General features: G+C 39.6%; 1 protein-coding gene across 1 annotated transcript in view; it reads right to left on the bottom strand.

Moving 5' to 3' along the window:
* Positions 1-491: 491 nt before the first annotated feature.
* zgc:171844 (uncharacterized protein LOC100151763 homolog) overlaps positions 492-19,944 on the bottom strand; it is a 39,596-nt gene continuing 20,143 nt past the window's right edge. The window contains exons 3-6 of the mRNA XM_049468203.1: positions 17,317-17,390; positions 12,703-12,817; positions 3,457-3,527; positions 492-1,302 (exon numbers count right to left, since the gene is read on the bottom strand). Coding sequence (XP_049324160.1) covers positions 1,184-1,302; positions 3,457-3,527; positions 12,703-12,817; positions 17,317-17,390 — 379 coding nt within the window. The 3' untranslated portion in view covers positions 492-1,183. The remainder of the gene's footprint in view (positions 1,303-3,456; positions 3,528-12,702; positions 12,818-17,316; positions 17,391-19,944) is intronic.

Below are 19,944 nucleotides of genomic sequence, written 5' to 3' on the forward strand. Positions count from 1 at the left end.
AAACTCTTGCATCGGGACTGCAATTGAAAAAACAGGAGGACTAATGAGTTTTTTGGAGTTCAGTAGCTCCTCCATTTCCACCCGCTGTTGTGTTTACGTGGATCTCTGTGGAAATGCGCGCTCAAAGTGTAATTATGTAATTACAGTGCGTTGCAGTGGAAAAATAGCTATTTTATTAATCACAAGTTGACAAACCTCAGACATGTGGATCTGGATGGAACTAAAATTACTGGAGGACCACGGAGTTCAGCGAAAAACAGTAGATAATTCAGCCTGTAATTTTCTTTCAGAGGACGTCTGAGAAAAAAAAAAACACATACATGGTCGTTCTGGATGGTAATAAAATCACAGAGGACCCCCCATAAAAGAGAAAATTACCCCAGGACCCCCCCTGAGAAACTAATCTAATCTTGATAGGGCTTTTTATAGAAGCACAAAAGACACATTATTCCGATTTTCCGATTTTTTTTTCGTTTGCCACACAAATGATTAAAAAAAAACATATTTGGTCCACTTTTACCTGCTGTATCACCATAGCTAAAAAGACTGTGTCACACTGAAGGTCCTGTTGCTATTTATCTGAACTCATCTTCCATCACAGACACATTTCTGCTTCTGCACATCAATAAACAATTCATAGAGTTGTCTTCAGTATCGAAAATAAAGGCTATGTTCATACAGCAGGTGCAAATGGCGTAAATCTGATTTTCTCAACAAATTAAATGCTTATTTTAGGCTGCTCATACGTTTGTCTGATTGGTTCACTGGGTAAGTGAAAATAAAATGATGGTTCAAAACAGCAGCGCTTCACGTGAAGTTTCGGTTTCATCTTTGACAGAATCACAGGAGGCACATTATTCCAATTTTGATCCAAAATGACCATTAAATTTATTTAAGTTGTTTATCCTGCCACACAAATGATACAAAAGATCAGATTTGGGTCATTTTTACCTGCTGTATCAACATAGCAAAAAAATACTGTGTCATGTTGAAGGTCCTGTTTCTGCTTGTCTGAACTCGTCCTCAATCACAGACACATTTCTGCCTCTGTACGTCTATTGGAGGCCAACTCAATCACAATTTCACTCAGTCTTCTTCTTCTTTTTCTTCTTCTTCTAACACCACTTTCTCTCTCTCTCTTTCAATCTCTCTCTCTATCAACTTCTGCTTCACCCCTCTCTGTTTACATGATGGAACAGGTAAATCCACAGCATTCTTTAAGCAGAGTCAGGCCGGTCTTGGTCACGTATGGCGAGGAGGTCTGCTGGGCTCTGGAGGTCGTTCTTCTGTTCTGATTGGAAGCTGAGGGAAGGAAATGAACAGAGAGAGAATAAGGGAAGAGCTGTAGTCAATGTCATCTTTGTCAAGTGCAAGGCAATGCTGTTTATACTGTAACTATATCAGGATTATTACACCATACAGAGCCATTGGTGGAACCAGTGGTATCTTCTGGATTTTTTCTAACAGTGGTCCCAAATAGCATTAAATATTGTTCCGAGCTCAGCTGATGTACGGCAGCATTGGCTGACACTTGGTATTAGCCATGCAGAATTGGGCCAATCATGGTTTCTACACTGTATTGCCAAAAGTATTCCTTCACCCATCCAAATCATTGAACATTGAAGGTGTTCCAATCACTTTCATGGCCACAGATGTGTAAAACCAAACACCTAGTCATGCAGACTGCTTCTACAAACATTAATAAAAGAATGGGTCACTCTCAGGATCTATATTTCACTCCAGTGTCGTGAAATTTCCTCACTACTAAATATTCCACAGCCAACTGTCAGTGAGAGTATAACAAAAATGGAAATGATTAAATGCAGTCGCAATGAAGTTGTAGGCCACTCAAGAACAATAGAGTGTAGAGAGCTTTATGGAATGTGTTTTCATGGTCAAACAGCTGTACCCAAGCCTCACATCACCACAAGCAAGGCAGGCGAGTGGTTACTTTTGACAATCAGGGTGTCTGCATATGCAGTGTAGGTTGATTCCCATATTATACTCTGCAACTGGGGTGTTGGCACTTGCAGCACTCAACTCAACTCATGCCCAGCTGTGAGCTAAGCATTTGGACCAGATTCTGACCTAGACTAGGGTTGTCAATACCAAAATTTTGACTTCGATACCGATACCACTTGTAGTATCATGATCCTGGGTAACAAAACGATGCTTAGAATAAGAAAAAAAAAACACAACAATAAATTTCTGCCAGGTGTGTCATACTTTCTGTCTAACTGCTGTATCAAATTTCTGAACCTGGATTTCTTAACTGTATATACAGATACTTGGTCCATGTAAATGTATTGAGCTACAGCTCTGTTTAGTCTTTCTTGCGCGTGCCGCTTAACTCAGTCAAATGAGTCAAGTGAATCAAATTGCGCCTACTAATTTGACTTCTTTGAAGCTAGTACAGGGGTTGGACAATGAAACTGAAACACCTGTGATTTTAGTGTGGGAGGTTTCATGGCTAAATTGAAGCAGCCTGGTGGCCAATCTTCATTAATTGCACATTATTGCACCAGTAAGAGCAGAGTGAGAAGGTTCAATTAGCAGGGTAAGAGCACAGTTCTGCTCTAAATATTGCAATGCACACAACATTATGGGTGATATAGCAGAGTTCAAAAGAGGACAAATTGTTGGTGCACGTCTTGCTGGAGCATCTGTGACCAAGACAGCAAGTCTTTGTGATGCATCAAGAGCCACGGTATCCAGGGTAATGTCAGCAAACCACCCAAAAGGACGAACCACATCCAACAGGATTAACTGTGGACGCTGTTAGAGGAAGCTGTCTGAAAGGGATGTTCGGGTGCTCACCCGGATTGTATCCAAAATAGATAAAACCACGGCTGCCCAAATCACGGCAGTAAATTATTGTGGTCTAAAACCAGGTGTTTCAGTTTCATTGTCCAACCCCTGTAACTGGGGTATATACAGTATTGAAAGCATTGTGACAACATAGTATTGAAAAAGCATCAAACCCTCATACTGGAGCTGGGCAACTCAGACATTCTAATAGTATTTGGCCTGGAAATGTGAGTGAGATATATTGTATATATTGTAGCCACATGTGTTGCCTCTTATGGACAGGCTTCTAACAGACCAATTTTTCAACAGGATAATGCTCGTTCACACACAGAAAGGGATTCCCAGGACCCTTTTTTTCCAGTATGAACTGGTGTTCTTTCCTGTGTGGAAGCATCAAAGCCTGGTTTGCCACATTGTTTCAGGTTACAGTGAATTCAGTCTGAATAGGGCTTTAGAGTATCTCAGAAAAACAGTGTGGTGCACAGTAAATGACAATTTCTTCAGACTTCTGTTTAAGCGAGTGAGAAAAAAAACAAAAAAAACAAAACTGCTGTTAGAAGCTTTCAGAGAACATACAGCAATTAACTTGCAGAATAAAACAGGAAGCACAAAGCTGCTTAACACACACACACACACACACACACTTACATTTCTTGGTGGATCTTGTGGGGAATTTTGCACGTAAGAAGTCCGCCATCTCTTTGTCCTCCTCTTTCTCTCTGTGTGGAGAGAGAATTATGTGTATGAATACAGCATGGTGCCAAAAATAATGAGCAAACATACAATAACATACTATAACACTGTTATAAAACAAATTATAACAGTTAGAAGTGTAGGATTTCAATGCTAGGAACATAAAAGTTACCAGGGACTATACATAAATCTTTTGATCATATTTACTGAGCTAAACATACAGAAGTAGTGTGTAAAGCATGTTTAACATTTAGCAACATGCAAGACGTCTTAGCATGTCAGCATGTCTGGAGTTGTAGAGGTTCCTAATGGAGTTCTAACCATGCAGATCCAATATTCTCACACAGTTACTGCAGATTTAATAGATTGTTCAATAGCATCCCACACATGCCTGTTAGTGCACCAAAGTGTGCGTATTCAACTGAAAACTGAAAGCAGAAGCATTTTTGAGTGGAGAAGAATATGGATAAAATATTGTGTTTAATGGTACCAGTGTGCTGAAACCACCATCCCTGCTAAGCCTAATATATTCATTATAAAAACAGGGGTGTTGGGTCGCTTTTCGCGGGAGTTCTTCCTCTGGCCACATCACGTGTCTTTACGTACTTACGTCACACGTACAGCCTCTAAAAGAGGATCCAGCTAAGTTTTACTGAACGCTAGCGATTGGTGAAGCAATGGAGACTTCAGAAGAGGAAACTCAGAGCTCAGTGGCTCATTCTCTCATTGTAAAAACAAAGAAACAAAGGAGTGAAGTTTCTGACTGAGTGCCCTCTCTCTCTCTCTCTGATAGAACATAACCTGGAGTCGGATTCATCAGCTCTGAAAGGAGACAGCATCACACCCGCCCAGTTTAAAATGATTCTTCCGCATGCTCTGTGCATTTAGCCATTCTCACCAGAGAGGCACTAAATCCCAAAACTTTTGAAGACCAAAGGTGGTGATCTGGCATTGTACGAAATTGGACCCCAAACTATGACACCAGGCCTTTTGCATGTGTGATGTGTGATAACAAGCCGTTGATGTTGGTACAGAACAAAGTCTTCACACATATGGATGCGTTGATCATCTCTACCAAGACAAAAGTAGGACTCATCCCTGAACTTGACCCACTGCTACGAAGTTTGTTGAAGTTTGTTGGTTGATTCTTTCTTGGTGCTAGGGATGGGCGATATGGCCCTAAAATAATATCATGATATTTCAAAGTATTTGCACTAATCATATTCTTGGCAAAATATATGCCAAATATATGCCAAAATATATATACAGCTCTGGAAAAAAATAAGAGACCACCTAAAAAGAGTTTCTTTGATTTTACCAAATTGAAGACCTCTGGAATATAATCAAGAGGAAGATGAATGATGGATCACAAGCCATGAAACCAAACTGAACTGCTTGAATTTTTGCACCAGGAGTGAAAGCATAAAGTTATCCAAAAGCAGTGTGTAAGACTGGTGGAGGAGAACATGCCAAGATGCATGAAAATAAATGCTCTAAAGGAACAAAATATTTTTATTTGAAAAACTTTGTCATAAACAGTAACTTCCCACAACCCTAATTTTGTATAAAATAAAAATCTAGCAAAAAACGTGTAGCATGTTTTGTGCATGCACATAAACTACAAATGTAAAATACAGTAGTAAATAAGTAAATACATTAAATATCCTTCTTTTCAATAATATTGCAATTTCACAATATGACGATTTTGATCATTTATTTTTTTGCAGTATTAATGTGTATGATAGGATATGGCACATCCTTACCGGGTGCAACTACAGTATATTTTGAAGAGCAGTGCATAAACAAGTGTGCAAAAACACATATTTTTATATCATGTGCGTTATGTGGGTGTATGAAAGCAAGAAAGAAACAAGTTTGAAGTTCAAGACGAGTCATTGTTTCCTCCACATCTGTACACATGTGTAAACAACACTCTATCAAAAAACAAGCCTTCATTCTCTCTGCATATCCATCTCCACCAGACAAGAGGAGTTTAAATTATTGAAAGTCTTCTGACATTGCTTTCATTTCTCCATGTCTTTATCTGCGCCGCCCACCTCCTCACTAGCTCATACTCATGTCATTCAGTGGGATTTACTCCCAGCGATGAGACAAAGAAAGACTTTCCACCCCCTAATATAGCCTGCATGCTGCAATACTGTCAAAAGTGTTTCAGGTGTTGCTGTATAATGGTTTTCCATATACAGTAAACCATATTGAGGACAGGTTAGGACTGTAGAAAGACCAGTCTTTGCATATCCATAACCTCTTCTTCCATAGCTATGCCTTTGTAATGTATGCAGCATGTGGTTTTGCATTGTCTTGTGAAAAAAATGCATGCACATATCCTATATATACATGGACATATTCCATATATATGAAAACACTGTCTTCTTAAAGGCAACATATGCTGTTCTAAAGTCTAAATGTTCATTTCTGCATAAATGCTCAATCATAGTGTACTGACACAAATCTGTACCATGACATAGCCTGGCTTTTTTCGAGTTGATGCTGATAACAGTCTGGATGGTTCTTTTTGTCTTAGCTCTAGAGCAAAATGTGTTCATTTCTTTCAAAAGGACCATAATACTTAGTATTTTCACATTGGCGCTGCTTCTGGTTTGCACAAGACAGTATTAGGATTAGGAGTCCCCCTTATATATTAGCCGTGATAGTACATGTGATAGTACATATACATGTGAGCATTGGTCCCTCCAAGTTTTCTTTCTCTTCCAGCTCTGATACTCTCAATTTCTTCAATCATTTAACGAGAAATATGCATATTCCTTTCTTTATTTTCCTTCTTTATTTGAGGGACTTTGTTTTTCCATCAATTTTATTTATTTTATCAAGCATTTGTTAACAAACTGGATATGTTTCCCTTTTAGCTTATTTGACTGCTAAATCTTGGGAGTGGAAAATGTTCCTATTACTGATTTTTTTTTTTTTGATTATAAGGCACACTATCAATGAACATCTATTTTCTGGTCTATTTTCATACATAAGGCTTACATAAGGATTATAAAGTGCATTAAGCGACACTAGTAAGGATGCCTGCATCGAAGTGAGCAAGGCTGCCACCATGTTTCTCTTCTAATGGGGAAAAAAACATTTTAAACGAGTACTGGATGTTATTTTCGACAGATTTCCCTCCTGAAAACAGTTTATTTTTTGCGTGAGTAAAGCATTTCAGTTCATTTACAGTAAGCTTAGACTTAAAATATTTAGTCTAAGGGTGAGTTTTGTTTTATTGAAGTTTCTCCAGCACTAAGGCTGGGTGCACCTGCATTAGCATTAGCCGCTAACCACACCACTAGCAGGACGCAAAATCTAGACTCAGGAACCCTGAGTGTTCTGATAGCTATCAGCTATCAGTTTGTCCCACATAGCTTGTTTTAACACGGCAAACACGCAGACTACAGTCTGATATACTCACCTCTAAACAGTGAAAGAGCTAGCACTGTGGTTAGCGACTAAAGCTAATGCTGCTGCACCCAGCCTTAGTGCTGGAGAAACTTCACTGAACACTCCCCCTTATAACTCTGTACTTCAGCAGGGTGGCTTTACTGCTCCTTAATACCTGACTGGTAGAATTCATACATAAGGCAGGTTATGATTTTTGTGAAAATTAAAGCATTTTAAGTGTGCTTTATACACATTCGCTGTTTAGTATGGTCTTAAGATACTAAGATACTATCTTCTGCTGAGGAGAAGAATTTGATGTGTATGAGAGTAACAAGCTTCTACCTGACTTCCCCAGTTTTCTCTGTGTTCATGCTCTTCATCAAGTGAGACGGGTATTCTTGTGAGGCTTAGAATGGAGTTTCCAAAAAAGCACTGAATTGGGCGGCTGAAGTGCAGAGCACGCTTCAGTAGAGTCCAGCCACAAAGGAGTCTTGGGTCGTCACCTTGACCTTGCTGAAACTCGGCTGCTTGTGGCTGCAGGTAACTCTTAAAGTAAGATGCTCTCAAGGGATTTTGTTAAAAGGCAACAGAGAGGAAAAAAATAAAGGAGAAAGTGCTCAAACATAGAGCCCAATGCTACTTTCATCCTGTGAGGCTTTAGGATAGCTCTTAAAGGAGAACTCTGGTGTAAATTTGACTTTTGTTGTAGTAAAACATGATAAAAAAATTACTTTCCTGTTCTCCCACAGCGTTCCCAGATCCAGAAATTGTATTAGTTTGTCCAAACACCCTTCAGACTGGGTGATGCGGGGCATAATTTGCCCCGATAAATCGCCTTTTCCACCGTTATCCAGCTTAAAGTAGCTCCACACCTCCTTGCTAGAGTCCTGACATTTAAAACAAGGCACTAATATCTTAAAAAGAGCACAAGAAGCTTATTAAAACCACTGTTTACATTTACCTTAACGACCACGGTGCCATGTACCCGGCGACTGCTAGGGAAGTTAAATGATAATCTTAGGCTGGCTAGGATGAAAGTTAAACCGAGCAAGTCTAGGAGTGTATCAATCATTAAAGGGAAGTTGATACAAGAAAGGTTTATGATGGAGGGAGAAGTCATACCATCTATATTGGAAAAGTCAGTTAAGAGTTTAGGTAGGTGGTATACTGCAGCACTGAATGACAAAGAGCAGGTGGAAGGGTTGAGGACAGAAATGGTGGAGGCCATTAATAGAATTGATAAATCTTTTCTGCCAGGTAAATTAAAATTGTGGTGTCTGCAGTTTGGTTTGTTGCCTCGTCTAAGGTGGCCACTAACAGTTTATGATATTCCGATTTCTGAGGTTGAGAGGTTAGAAAAGGTTATGAACTAAGCTATAAGGACATGGTTGGGGGTGCCGCGTTGCCTTAGTAGTGTGGCGTGGTGTGGGAGAGGGATGCTGGAACTGCCGTTGATGAGCTTGGTTGAGGAGTTCAAATGTGCTAAGGTAGGACGTGAAATGCAGTTGTTTGGGTCAAAAGACGGGCTGGTTAAAGCAACAGCACCAGTGACTAAGTCTGGGAGAAAGTGAGCAGGAGGAGGAAGCAAGGAGGGCAAAAGCAGCAGGGCAGAGTAAACAGGGGCAGTGGATGAGATGGGAAAGTGTAGAGAAGCGGTGAATCACCTGGCGAGAGTTATGGGGATTGGATACAGGTCGTATAAAGTTTCTTTTGGGAGCTACATATGATGTTCTGCCAACGCCACAAAACCTTGCTCAGTGGGTGGGTGAGGATCCAAGTTGTAAGCTATGTGCAGGAAGTGGCACGCTGAAGCACATTTTGTCGGCATGTAAGGTGAGTCTATCCCAGGGGCGCTACACATGGAGGCATAATCAGGTACTTAGATCTCTTGCAGGTGCACTTGATAAGAAACGGTTAGAAGTTAATAACATGCCCGTGGTAGGTTGCAGTAGGGTAATCACGTTTGTGCGTGAGGGGCAGCGTAGTGGAGAAACAGCACAGTGCTTGAAAACTGCTGGTAAGTGGCCTAATGCACGATACTGGAAGTTATTAGTGGATGTAGGTAGTAAACTGCAGATCCCGGAGTGCATTCTGGTTACAACCTTGAGGCCGGATGTAGTGTTGTACTCTGAAAGTAAGCGGATAGTGTATTTTATAGAGCTGACTGTTCCGTTTGAAGACGAGGTAGATGGAGCTTATGAAAGGAAAAAGCTGAAGTATACAGACTTGGTGGCTGAGGTAAGACAGCGTGGGTTGCAAGCGTATATTAGACCGGTGGAGGTAGGTACTAGAGGCTTTGTTTCGAAGTCTGCCACACGACTGCTGTCTGAATTCGGAATTAGAGGTCGTAGAATTAGAGGACAGCAGTGAAGGAGTTGTCAGATGTAGCTGAAAGATCTAGTCAGTGGTTGTGGTTCAGAAGGGCTGAGGCTGTGTGGGGAAGGGAGTGAGTTTGTGCTTCTACAGCAGGCTTGGAGGGGGGTGGGTCTGGGACGCCAGACTTCACTGTTGAGCCTTCTGGAGGTGTCGTGGGCCTAATTCAGCGAAACACTGACGAAGGAAGGTGCCTGCCTGATGACCCCTGAGAAGAGCTTGCACTGAAGTTTGTGTTAGGGTTTGGATGAAGGGGATTGGTGTGGTCCTGCTGTTCTTGTAGTAATTTGTCTCATGAGTTTTTGAAGACGTCTGAGTACTTGGCAGTTGAGGCACGGACCATGAACATAGTTCGCTATGCTTCTGGATTCTTGTCGAGCCAGTATCAGATGGTAGTGGTTGCTGTGTTCTGCTCACGCAACTTATAATGTCATTTATTGTGTGTGATTGTGCTTAGGTAAGTGTGTTGTTGCCATAGGTTAAGGAAGTGAGCTTAGATTAAGGAGGGATTCTGTTTGTTCATTGGTTATTTTTTCGCTAGGTCTGTTACTTGGCAGTTGAGGCAATGGACCATGAACATAGTGTTAGGCTGTGCTTCTGGATCCTTGTCGAGCCAGTATCAGATTGTGGTGGTTTTGGCTATTGTTGTTAGTTGAGTGAGTAGTAGATCCTGGCTGAGCCCTATGCATAACCCCAGCTGTTAGGTGCAGGATTTGTCAATTTCCTGTCAATTACCATAGCTCTAGCTTCAGCTCCATGCACCATCATTACTGAACTGAAAAAACACAAACATATTTATATACATAGACTCCACATAGCCTGCCTCCTGGTGCCGGCTGCTACACTATGTGGAGTCTATGTATATATATATATGTTATTTTCAGTACAGTGGTGGCGTCGCTCGGAGCTGAATCTAGCGTTATGGGATGTAAACAGTGTTTTTTTTAATAAGCGTCTTGTGCACTTTTTAAGTTATTAATGGCTCGTTATTAATGAAATAATGAAATAACTGACTTATCAGGGCAAATTTTGCCCTGTGTCACCCAGTCTAAAGGCTGTTTGGACAAACTGTTAAAATTCTGGATCCTGGAACGCTGTGGGAGAACAGAGGTGTGCTATTCATTAAAGGAAAGTAATTTTTATCATGTTTTACTGCTACAAAAGTCAAATTTACACCGGAGTTCTCCTTTAAGAGCTATTCTAAAGCCTCACAGGATGAAAGTAGCATTGGGCTCTAAGTTTGAGCACTTTCTCCTTATTCCTCTCCTCTCTGTTGCCTTTTAACAAACTCCCTTGAGAGAACCTTACTTTAAGAGCTACCTGCAGCCACAAGCAGCCGAGTTTCAGCAATTAATCAGCGAATTAATCCAGATGCTAAATGTTTTGGTAAAAAGCAAGCATGGATTTTTTTTACATTTTTCTTTTTTAAACATATTTTTAGTAATATACAAAATATACATGCACATACTTTAACGAGTATATATTTAAAATGCAGTTTGTTGTAGGAGTTATAGCAAACAATTCACTGACATGATACATGTCACAGGGCGAGTATAGTAGGAACTAGTATCATGTCCCATGACTTTTGCCAAGTCCCACGGATGCTAAGTAACATAACATACACTGCACTGACCTGTGGGATGTGTGTGTACTCTCCTGGACTGAATGTGTGTGTGATTTCTTTTGGCCATGATCATCATAATCATTACCATCCACTGTGCTATCCTCCAGTGTGGGTGTTAATATTGACCCTCTATGATGTATTCCCGGGACTCACAGTGTTAATTTAACACTAAAAGTGATCTTTTAACACTAAAAGTAAAAGCAAATTTACTGTGCAGACCTGCTTCATTAAGAACATTTTGTTCATTCTTCTGTGAAGCTTCTGTTTCAGGATCAGGAGGTTAAGTTACATGAAAAGTCACATGAAAAAAGCTGAGTTTTTTCTCCAAAGTTTTTCAGGAGAAAGTGTATAACCAAGACCAATTAGTCTCCCATTCTCTGCAGAGAGACTGTACCCTCCTAAACCCTCGGCTCTGTCCTAATACTCTAAATCTCTCGTTCTGTCCTCTTTCTGTCTCTTTCTCCTCATCCCAATTTCACACCTGTAGATCAATCTTAAATCATTTTTTTATTTCTCCAGACTCCGAGTCAGAGTGAAGTTGACAGATTTGGCAACAAGATGAGAGTAATTAAATTGCGATATCACGGTCAAGGGCATGAGCATGAATGTCATGCTACTAGCCTCATGTAGGAATGGGCGATATTTATAAAAATCTCATACAGTATCTCGATAAACCATAATAATGTACAATATATATATACAACTGGGGGGAGGTTGTGTAGTTTTTTTGGGAGGGAGGATTGTGTTGGGGAGGTTATTAGATAAATGGGATTTAGTCAAAATATTACAGTAAACATAAAGCTACTCAATAAGGTGTTTTTAAAGTGTGAAACAGATTAGCATGGAGCAGAGCTGGCAGTATTTAGAAACTATAGTATTTATCTGGGTAATAAATCAGGACAAACAGTACCTGAACAGCCGTTTACTCAAACGCAAGGGGTATGTTTGATAGCTACAGGGGTTGTACAATGAAACTGAAACACCTGTGATTTTAGTGTGGGAGGTTTCATGGCTAAATTGGAGCAGCCTGGTGGCCAATCTTCATTAATTTCACATTGCACCAGTAAGAGCAGAGTGTGAAGGTTTAATTAGCAGGATAAGATCACAGTTCTGCTCAAAATATTGCACTGCACACAACATTATGGGTGACATACCAGAGTTCAAAAGAGGACAAATTGTTGGTGCACGTCTTGCTGGAGCATCTGTGACCAAGACAGCAAGTCTTTGATGTATCAAGAGCCACGGTAATGTCAGCATACCACCAAGAAGGACCAACCACTTCCAACAGGATTAACTGTGGACGCTGAAAGAGGAAGCTGTCTGAAAGGGATGTTCGTGTGCTAACCCGGATTGTATCCAAAAAAAATTTAAAACCACGGCTGATCAAATCACAACAGAATTCAATGTGCACCTCAACTCTCCTGTTTCCACCAGAACTGTCCGTCACCACAATAAATTATTGTGCTCTAAAAGCAGGTGTTTCAGTTTCATTGTCCAACCCTTGTAGATTGGATTGAGTAAATAGTGCTGGTTTATTAAAGCACCTTAGAGGGTTTTCTTCACAGTTCTTCACATAAATGATTACTCAAGGAACATTTTAACACTTTGATGCATGTAATTTCCACACAAAACATTTTTATATCTTGTAAACATTGTTTTAAATAGCATATATTGTCCAGCTTTTGCTCTTATCACCACCACTACCACCCACCTTTACCGTCTGCACCAAAATAGGGTACAGGTCTACTGATGTATGGGCTCAGATTAAGACAAAAATACAAAAACACCTGATTACCAACCTCAACCTCTCAAACTCCACATCGTCCACCAGAAAGTCTCGAGTCTCCACCAGCTTATGGATCTGTTGCAACAGCTCCTCTTCTCGCTGCCTGTCTTCATTGGACTTATCTTTATCTGTAAAAGAATGCATTTATTCAAACACAGGAGACATAAATTGTACATTATGCAAGCTATTAATACATTTGAACAGTTTTTTTATTTTTTTTTTCATTTGTTTAACCTATTTAGATATTAGCAGGACTTTTATTCCTCCTTTTAAGGTGGTGACAAATATTTTATAATATTTATATTAAGCATATACTGATAATCCCACGCTTAAACTAGTGAAGAGGAATTTGCACTTTGAGCCTCCCCAAAAGGACATGCTTTACACATGCATTTCTGGACAAGCTGAGAGATACAGAACCATCATTGAAAGTGAAATAAATAAGCATGTGGACCAAGGTGGTACGAATAGGATTTGGGTTATGAAGCATTATAGAGTTTCAACAAACTTCGACCTACCACAGATAAAAACATAGTGCAGTTAGCAACATGCAGAGCCTGGAGTAATAACGATAAAGATGCTATTCTCCCTATTTCAAGTCAGTAGAGCTGTATTTTTTGGGCATTTCCGAAAGCAGTCTCTTGAAGTAACACTTTACAATCAGTTAAAGCAATGATATCCAATGAGTTTTTGCATGTTAGTATATGTTTAAAGCTGTTACTGTGCTCATTAGTGATTCATATGTAATATTAACAGTTCGTTTAGCTCTAATGGGCTGAGCTAAGGTTTATAATGCAGCTGCGAGGTGTTTATTCAGTTTCAAGGTAATGTTGAAGATTCCTTTTGTGCATTCAAATGCTTTAATGCTGTATTTTTAGGACATTTCATATTGTTTTCTATTCAGACATCATGTTCTGCTGGCAATAAATGTGCTTTAAGCATTTTAATTTTCAAGCCATTAGAAAAAGCGGTACCACTTTAAAATAAGACTACCTTTATAAAGAGTTTATGAATGATTTATTAACGAGTTTATTAATGGTTATTAATTAGGTTTCAAATACGTAAAAAAATAATAAGCAGTTAATAAATATATAACAAACCAAAAATAGAAATGTCAACAGTGGGTTAGAAAATTTGCAAATTTAATTCCTCACTCATTTATACTGTCAAACCTCAGATCTTCCTAAATACTGATCTAACTTTGTGTTTTTTCATAAACCTGTCATATTAATATATTTGTAACTATGTGTCACACCTTAGCCTGTGTCTGTCCTGTGTGGTTTTTTTTTTTCCTTTTTTGGTTTTCTGTGCTCCTGCCCTGTTTTCCTGTCTTGTGTCCCCAGCCATGGGCTTTTTTGAGCACATGGCATTGTTTTGTTATTATCCTGTCTTCGCCCTGGCCCCGCCCTAGCCCTGCCCTAGCCATTAGTGTTATCACCTTGTGTCTTGTTTGTAACCCCGCCCCCTCAATACCTGTCTTCACCCTCCTTGTGTATAAATAACCCCTTGTATGAGTGTTTGCTTGTTTCCTGAATCCAGGTCTGTTGTTTTGTTTACTCTGTAAGTTTGTGTTTTAATTTTGTATTCTTTGTGTTATTCTAGTTTGTTAGTTTCTTGTTTCATTGGTTAAGTTTTTGCGTTACCCGTGTTTGTTTTCTGTTTTGTTTTAATTTATTTTGTTTGTATAATAAATTGAAAAAATATTATATCTGCACTTATGTTCACCCTCCTCATTCGTGACACTATGTTTAACTATTTTCTATAAATTTAGTGACTTGAATTTGTTGAATTAAATGACTAAGCATACAACAGTTAACTGTTGCCTTTTCAATTGATGTGTTGTAACTGTCTATCAATGGTTTAGCATTTACAACCTAATCAATAATAATTAATACACTCCTTTATAAACCATTTATAAACCCTTTATAAACCCTTTATAAGGGTAGTCTTATTTTAAAGTGGTACCGAAAAAGCGAACACATTTTGGTACATTTAGTATTTTATGCTTAGCATGAACAGTATAAAACAATAATAATAAGAATAATCTTCCCTCAGTCTGTAAATGTCTTAAGCTGTTGTAATAACTGCTGTATGTGGATTAGCATTGTCCTGCTGAAATACAGTACCAGTGAAAAGTTACCCTTTAGTTGAAAAGACACTTTAATTTGACTGCTTTCAGAGTTCAGAAATCAATTTTTGGTGTAATAACCCTGGTGGTTTTTAATCACAGTTTTCATGCACCTAGGCATCATGTTCTCCTCCACCAGTCTTACACACTGCTTTTGGATAACTTTATGCTGCTTTACTCCTGGTGCAAAAATTCAAGCAGTTCAGTTTGGTTTGATGGCTTGTGATCATCCATCTTCCTCTTGATTCTATTCCAGAGGTTTTCAAATGGGTAAAATAATAAATATAAAATCCTTTTTTTAAGTGGTCTCTTACATTTATTTATATTTTACACAGTGTCCCACCTGCTTTTTAGAATTGGGGATATAAAACTAAACCCTAAACAAGTTAACAAGTGCAGTGACATGATAGTAGATGTGAATATGAACATGTTAACACAATAGTGATACAGTTTATAACAGCTGAAGATGAAGTACACAGAGGCCAGACTGTCTGAATTATGGGGCATTATGGGGAATAAATGGACCGCAGTACTGAAGCATGACTTTTGTCTTGAGATGAAAATCACTGCTATTCCTCAGAGCTGTGATCTGCCTGCCTCACGCACACAGGTCCAAGCGCTCTCTGAGCGCTCGGCTAATGAGAGAGTAGCTAAAAAAGAAGAAACACATTCAAACTCTGCTTTTCTACAGTGTCTAATCTCCAAGGAAACCAAAGGGGTTTAAAATCAAATTGGTAAAGAAATATCCAAGAGAAAATGGTTTATGGAGATATGCAATAATAATGAAGATTATTGCAGTCTTATTGCATTTACACTCATCATCTAATAAAGGAGTGTCGCGATGCTCATTGCTATCTTTGCACTGCACTAAAATAGCAGCAGAGTTTAGGAATTTATCTACACTGATGGGTTTGGTGGTCTGGAAGTGAGGTTTGTTCAGTGAGGTAAATTTCTGGTGTGTTTCTATTTAAGCTGCGGAAAACACAGGCGCTCCACTGACTGATTAAAACCCTGACAACAGTCAACAGTCAGCCGCTCAAACCTTACCAACAAATCTTGCAGGACCATGCAGGAGCGAATTGCGCACTATGCAGAGCACAAACCCTACTTTTAACTCAACAATAAACAGAATAAAGAATAAAATACCATTGCTGTTCCCTTAAATAAGCTGCTGGCATATCTTCACAGAGCTGCGCAAGGTGTATTTTTTGCGCCCTCACAATACCAATTACAATTGACCACTATTGACAAAGTGTGCTATAGATTGATAAAATAGGGCCCTATGGCTGCAATGGTTAGTCAACAAAATAACTTGCAATGTTGATTTTTAACATTTGTAGACTTCAAATTTCAGTGTTGACTAATCATTCATTTGTTACTCACAACAGATACTCTATAAATATCAAAACATTCCATATTTAAAGATACTCTGGGTTTTTAAAGGGCATTCAAGTCCCATATTATTTTGTTTTGAAGTGATAGAGAACACTACAAATGGAACCAACAGGAAGCTGAGATGAAGGAATAGCAGGAATAATCGTTGGCTAATCAACTAATAATTGAAAAAAATAATAGTCAGATTAGTCAACTAGCAAAATAATCAATAGTTGCAGCCCTATTCCATATACGAGTACATTGGTCGTCTCCATCATGACAGAAGCATGACTCGTAACTGCAAATGACCTACTGCTATTCTGAGTCACTCCATGAGAGTCTGGCACAACTACCCACCAAGTTTCATTGCTTTCGGTTGATTCAATTTGGTTGCAATTTCTTTATTGCTATGATGAGTGGTTTCCACTTTTAGTACTGAAATGTATTAATTACAAAGAAATGTACATAATCCATAATACTAGGGCACGATATTTAAAAAAAAAAAAAAATCGGCGACATATATCTCAATATTAAACAATGCAGAGCCCATGACGTCACCAGCCCCGCCCCCATCCACGAGCTGTCTCGTGTCGAGACCGATCGAGAGTTGACTCAGTGCAGAGCTCAACTCAAAAAACGAGGAAAACAGCAAAATAACAGTAATCGGTCCTTTAATCAGGCATTTAAATGGCTTTTAAAAGGTAAAATAGTAGCTTTTTTTGGGATTAAAAGCTTGAATTCAGCTGTAACTGGAAATATCTGCGCTGCAAAACTGTGCTGGACTGAGGTGCACAGCTTTCAACATGTGCTCACATTTACAAGCACGTGCCCAGCCATGTGGATGGAGGCCATGCGGTTACCTGGTGTTTACTACTGCCCATCCCCCTCCTCGCGCTACTCAGGCAGCAGCAGCCTGTCACTCACACAGACTCAGAGACAGCGCTGTGTATCTACTTCTTGTGTCAAGAATCAAAACACTGCAACATGACGTGTTTAATCAAATTGCCTTCAGTGACATCACACATCCTGCGATGTGACTAATGCGCATGCGCACATCGTGATGACGATGCTTAAATCATACTGTACTATCAGTAAGGTAGTGCTTGGCATGTTTGGAAAGCTTACCTGGGATGGAGACCAGTTTCTGGAGTTCTTTTTTAAGCCTGGTGATCTCTTTACATAGCTGAATATCATCCATCCTGAAAAAAGACAACAAAAACCACACAGACAATTTTCTCCGCTGCTGAGGAACAGTTTTTGCCTTGGAAATATACGTTTTTCTAGTCATTTCCTCTAGAATGACAGCCGAGATGACCTTGTTGAATCCTGTTGCTTTCGCCTGCAGTTATTTTTTGAGAAATGATGAACTACCCAGCCTGTGTCAGGGGTGCTGTTATAAATTCAAGGTGAAGTATAATCTGTGAAGCTTATATACAGAAAAATGCACATTATTTATTGCATTTTATAACACACATATGTAAGAAGTACAAGAACAGACATTTAAAGGAACTCAATGCACTGTTTTTTGCTACTGGATTTCAAGGCACACGATTCTAATGTGGGTTCTCTCCTCAATTTACTCAGCCAATTACCCAACCTTCTCATTAGGACTCCCCTATCATTAGTGATGCCCCAACACACCAGGAAATTGACGACTAGCACATGCCTCCTCTGATACATGTGAAGTCAGACTCAACTCCACCTCGTTTTGAACTGCTTCTTATGCATCATTACCGAGTAGCATCACAGCGCTAACGCTCGGAGGAAAGTGCAGTGACTCGGTTCTGATACATCAGCTCACAGATGCAGCTTTGCGCTGATCGACATCACCTTTTGAAGTGATGAATGGAAAGAGCACCATCTACTGTACCCACCCAGAGAGAGCATAGCCAATTGTGCTCTAATAGGGCTCTGGTAGCCGATGGCTGCAAACTGCATGACTGGGATTCGAACCAGAAATCTCCCGATCATAGTGGCAGCTCTTTAGGCTGTTGGACTACTCAGCGTTTTTTATCATTTTATTTGTATTATTTATGTACACAAGAGTGCTTTATTGCAACACACCAGGAGGGGAAGACTAGCACATGCCTCCTCCAATACATGTGAAGTCAGACTTGACTCCACCTCTTTTTGAACTGCTGCTGATGCAGCATTACCAAGTAGCATCACAGTGCTAACGCTTGGAGGAAAGTGCAGTGACTCGGTTCTGATACATCAGCTCACAGATGCAGCCTTGTGTTGATCGACATTACCCCTTTGAAGTGATGAGTGGAAAGAGCATTAACTACTGTTTCCACCCAGAGAGAGCAAGGCCAATTGTGCTCTCTCAGGGCTCCGGTAGCTGATGGCTGCAACTGCATGACCGGGATTCGAACCAGAAATCTCCTCCTGATCATAGTGGCATTTTGTTTGTATTATATATATACAGGAGAGTGTTTTATTGCACTAGAATGGAAAAAATGAAATAACACTTTTCAGTTTTTAGCCATAAACCTATCCATCCCTAAAAATGATCTGATATTAGTTATTTCTAATTTATTTTTATTACTCTGAGCTTTATTCTTTTATTTAATCATAGGCAAACAAGAAGACAGTGGGAAGTGCTTCATTCCAGAGATGCTGCACAGAATCCCAATAGCTCCGGTATAAATTAGGGTCATTATAAGCGTTTTATATTATTCCATAAGCCGATCGCAGTGGAGGCTCAGGGTCTATTTGCTAAAATAACTCTAACCCCCTCCTGCCCTCATTTCGATGATGACTCAGTGTGAGTCTGAGTGTCTGCCTGTTTTCACAGCACCTCTCCCATCCAGCCTTATCAGTTCAGTCAGAGATGAGTAAACACACCTCTTTTTTTCAGCCTATGTCACGTTTATGCACAGACATGATCACACCATCACCATCACATTTACATCCCTGTGTCTTTCTCTAATGGTGGGCAATTTACTGTGCAATAAATGAAGGGTGCACAAAAAAACTCAATTTCTTTTCTTCTCTAAAGAGTTGAGGTGCACATTGAATTCTGCCGTGATTTGATCAGCCGTGGTTTTATGTTTTTTGGATACAATCCAGGTTAGCACCTGAACATCCCTTTCAGACAGCTTCCTCTTACAGCGTCCACAGTTAATCCTGTTGGATGTGGTTGGTCCTTCTTGGTGGTATGCTGACATTACCCTGGATACTGTGGCTCTTGATGCATCACAAAGACTTGGTGTCTTGGTTACAGATGCTCCAGCAAGACGTGCACCAACAATTTGTCCTCTTTTGAACTCTGGTATGTCACCCATAATGTTGTGTGCATTGCAATATTTTGAGCAGAACTGTGATCTTATCCTGCTAATTGAACCTTCACACTCTGCTCTTACTGGTGCAATGTGTAATTAATGAAGATTGGCCACCAGGCTGCTCCAATTAAGCCATGAAACCTCCCACACTAAAATGACAGGTGGTTCAGTTTCATTATCTACCTAGGTAAGACGAATAAACATAAATGAGTAGCGTTTTCTGATATTTTAGATTAAAAGGATAAAATGTCTTCTCTATTCTGAAATTGCATTAAAACTGTAGTTCGAATTAACCAAATTAAATGTGAAAATTGCCCAGCACTACTTCTAGGTATAGTTTAGTTTTTTTTTTGATAATGAGTGTACTGTACATTAACTGCCTATATACTAAGAAACACACTCGCTCTAACTTATTTAATGTGATAACACAAACCTATGCTTCAGTGTGACTCCGGGCTCGCTTCACATG

Source organism: Astyanax mexicanus, chromosome 19, assembly GCF_023375975.1.
Source record: "Astyanax mexicanus isolate ESR-SI-001 chromosome 19, AstMex3_surface, whole genome shotgun sequence".
Taxonomy (NCBI): Eukaryota; Metazoa; Chordata; class Actinopteri; order Characiformes; family Acestrorhamphidae; genus Astyanax; species Astyanax mexicanus.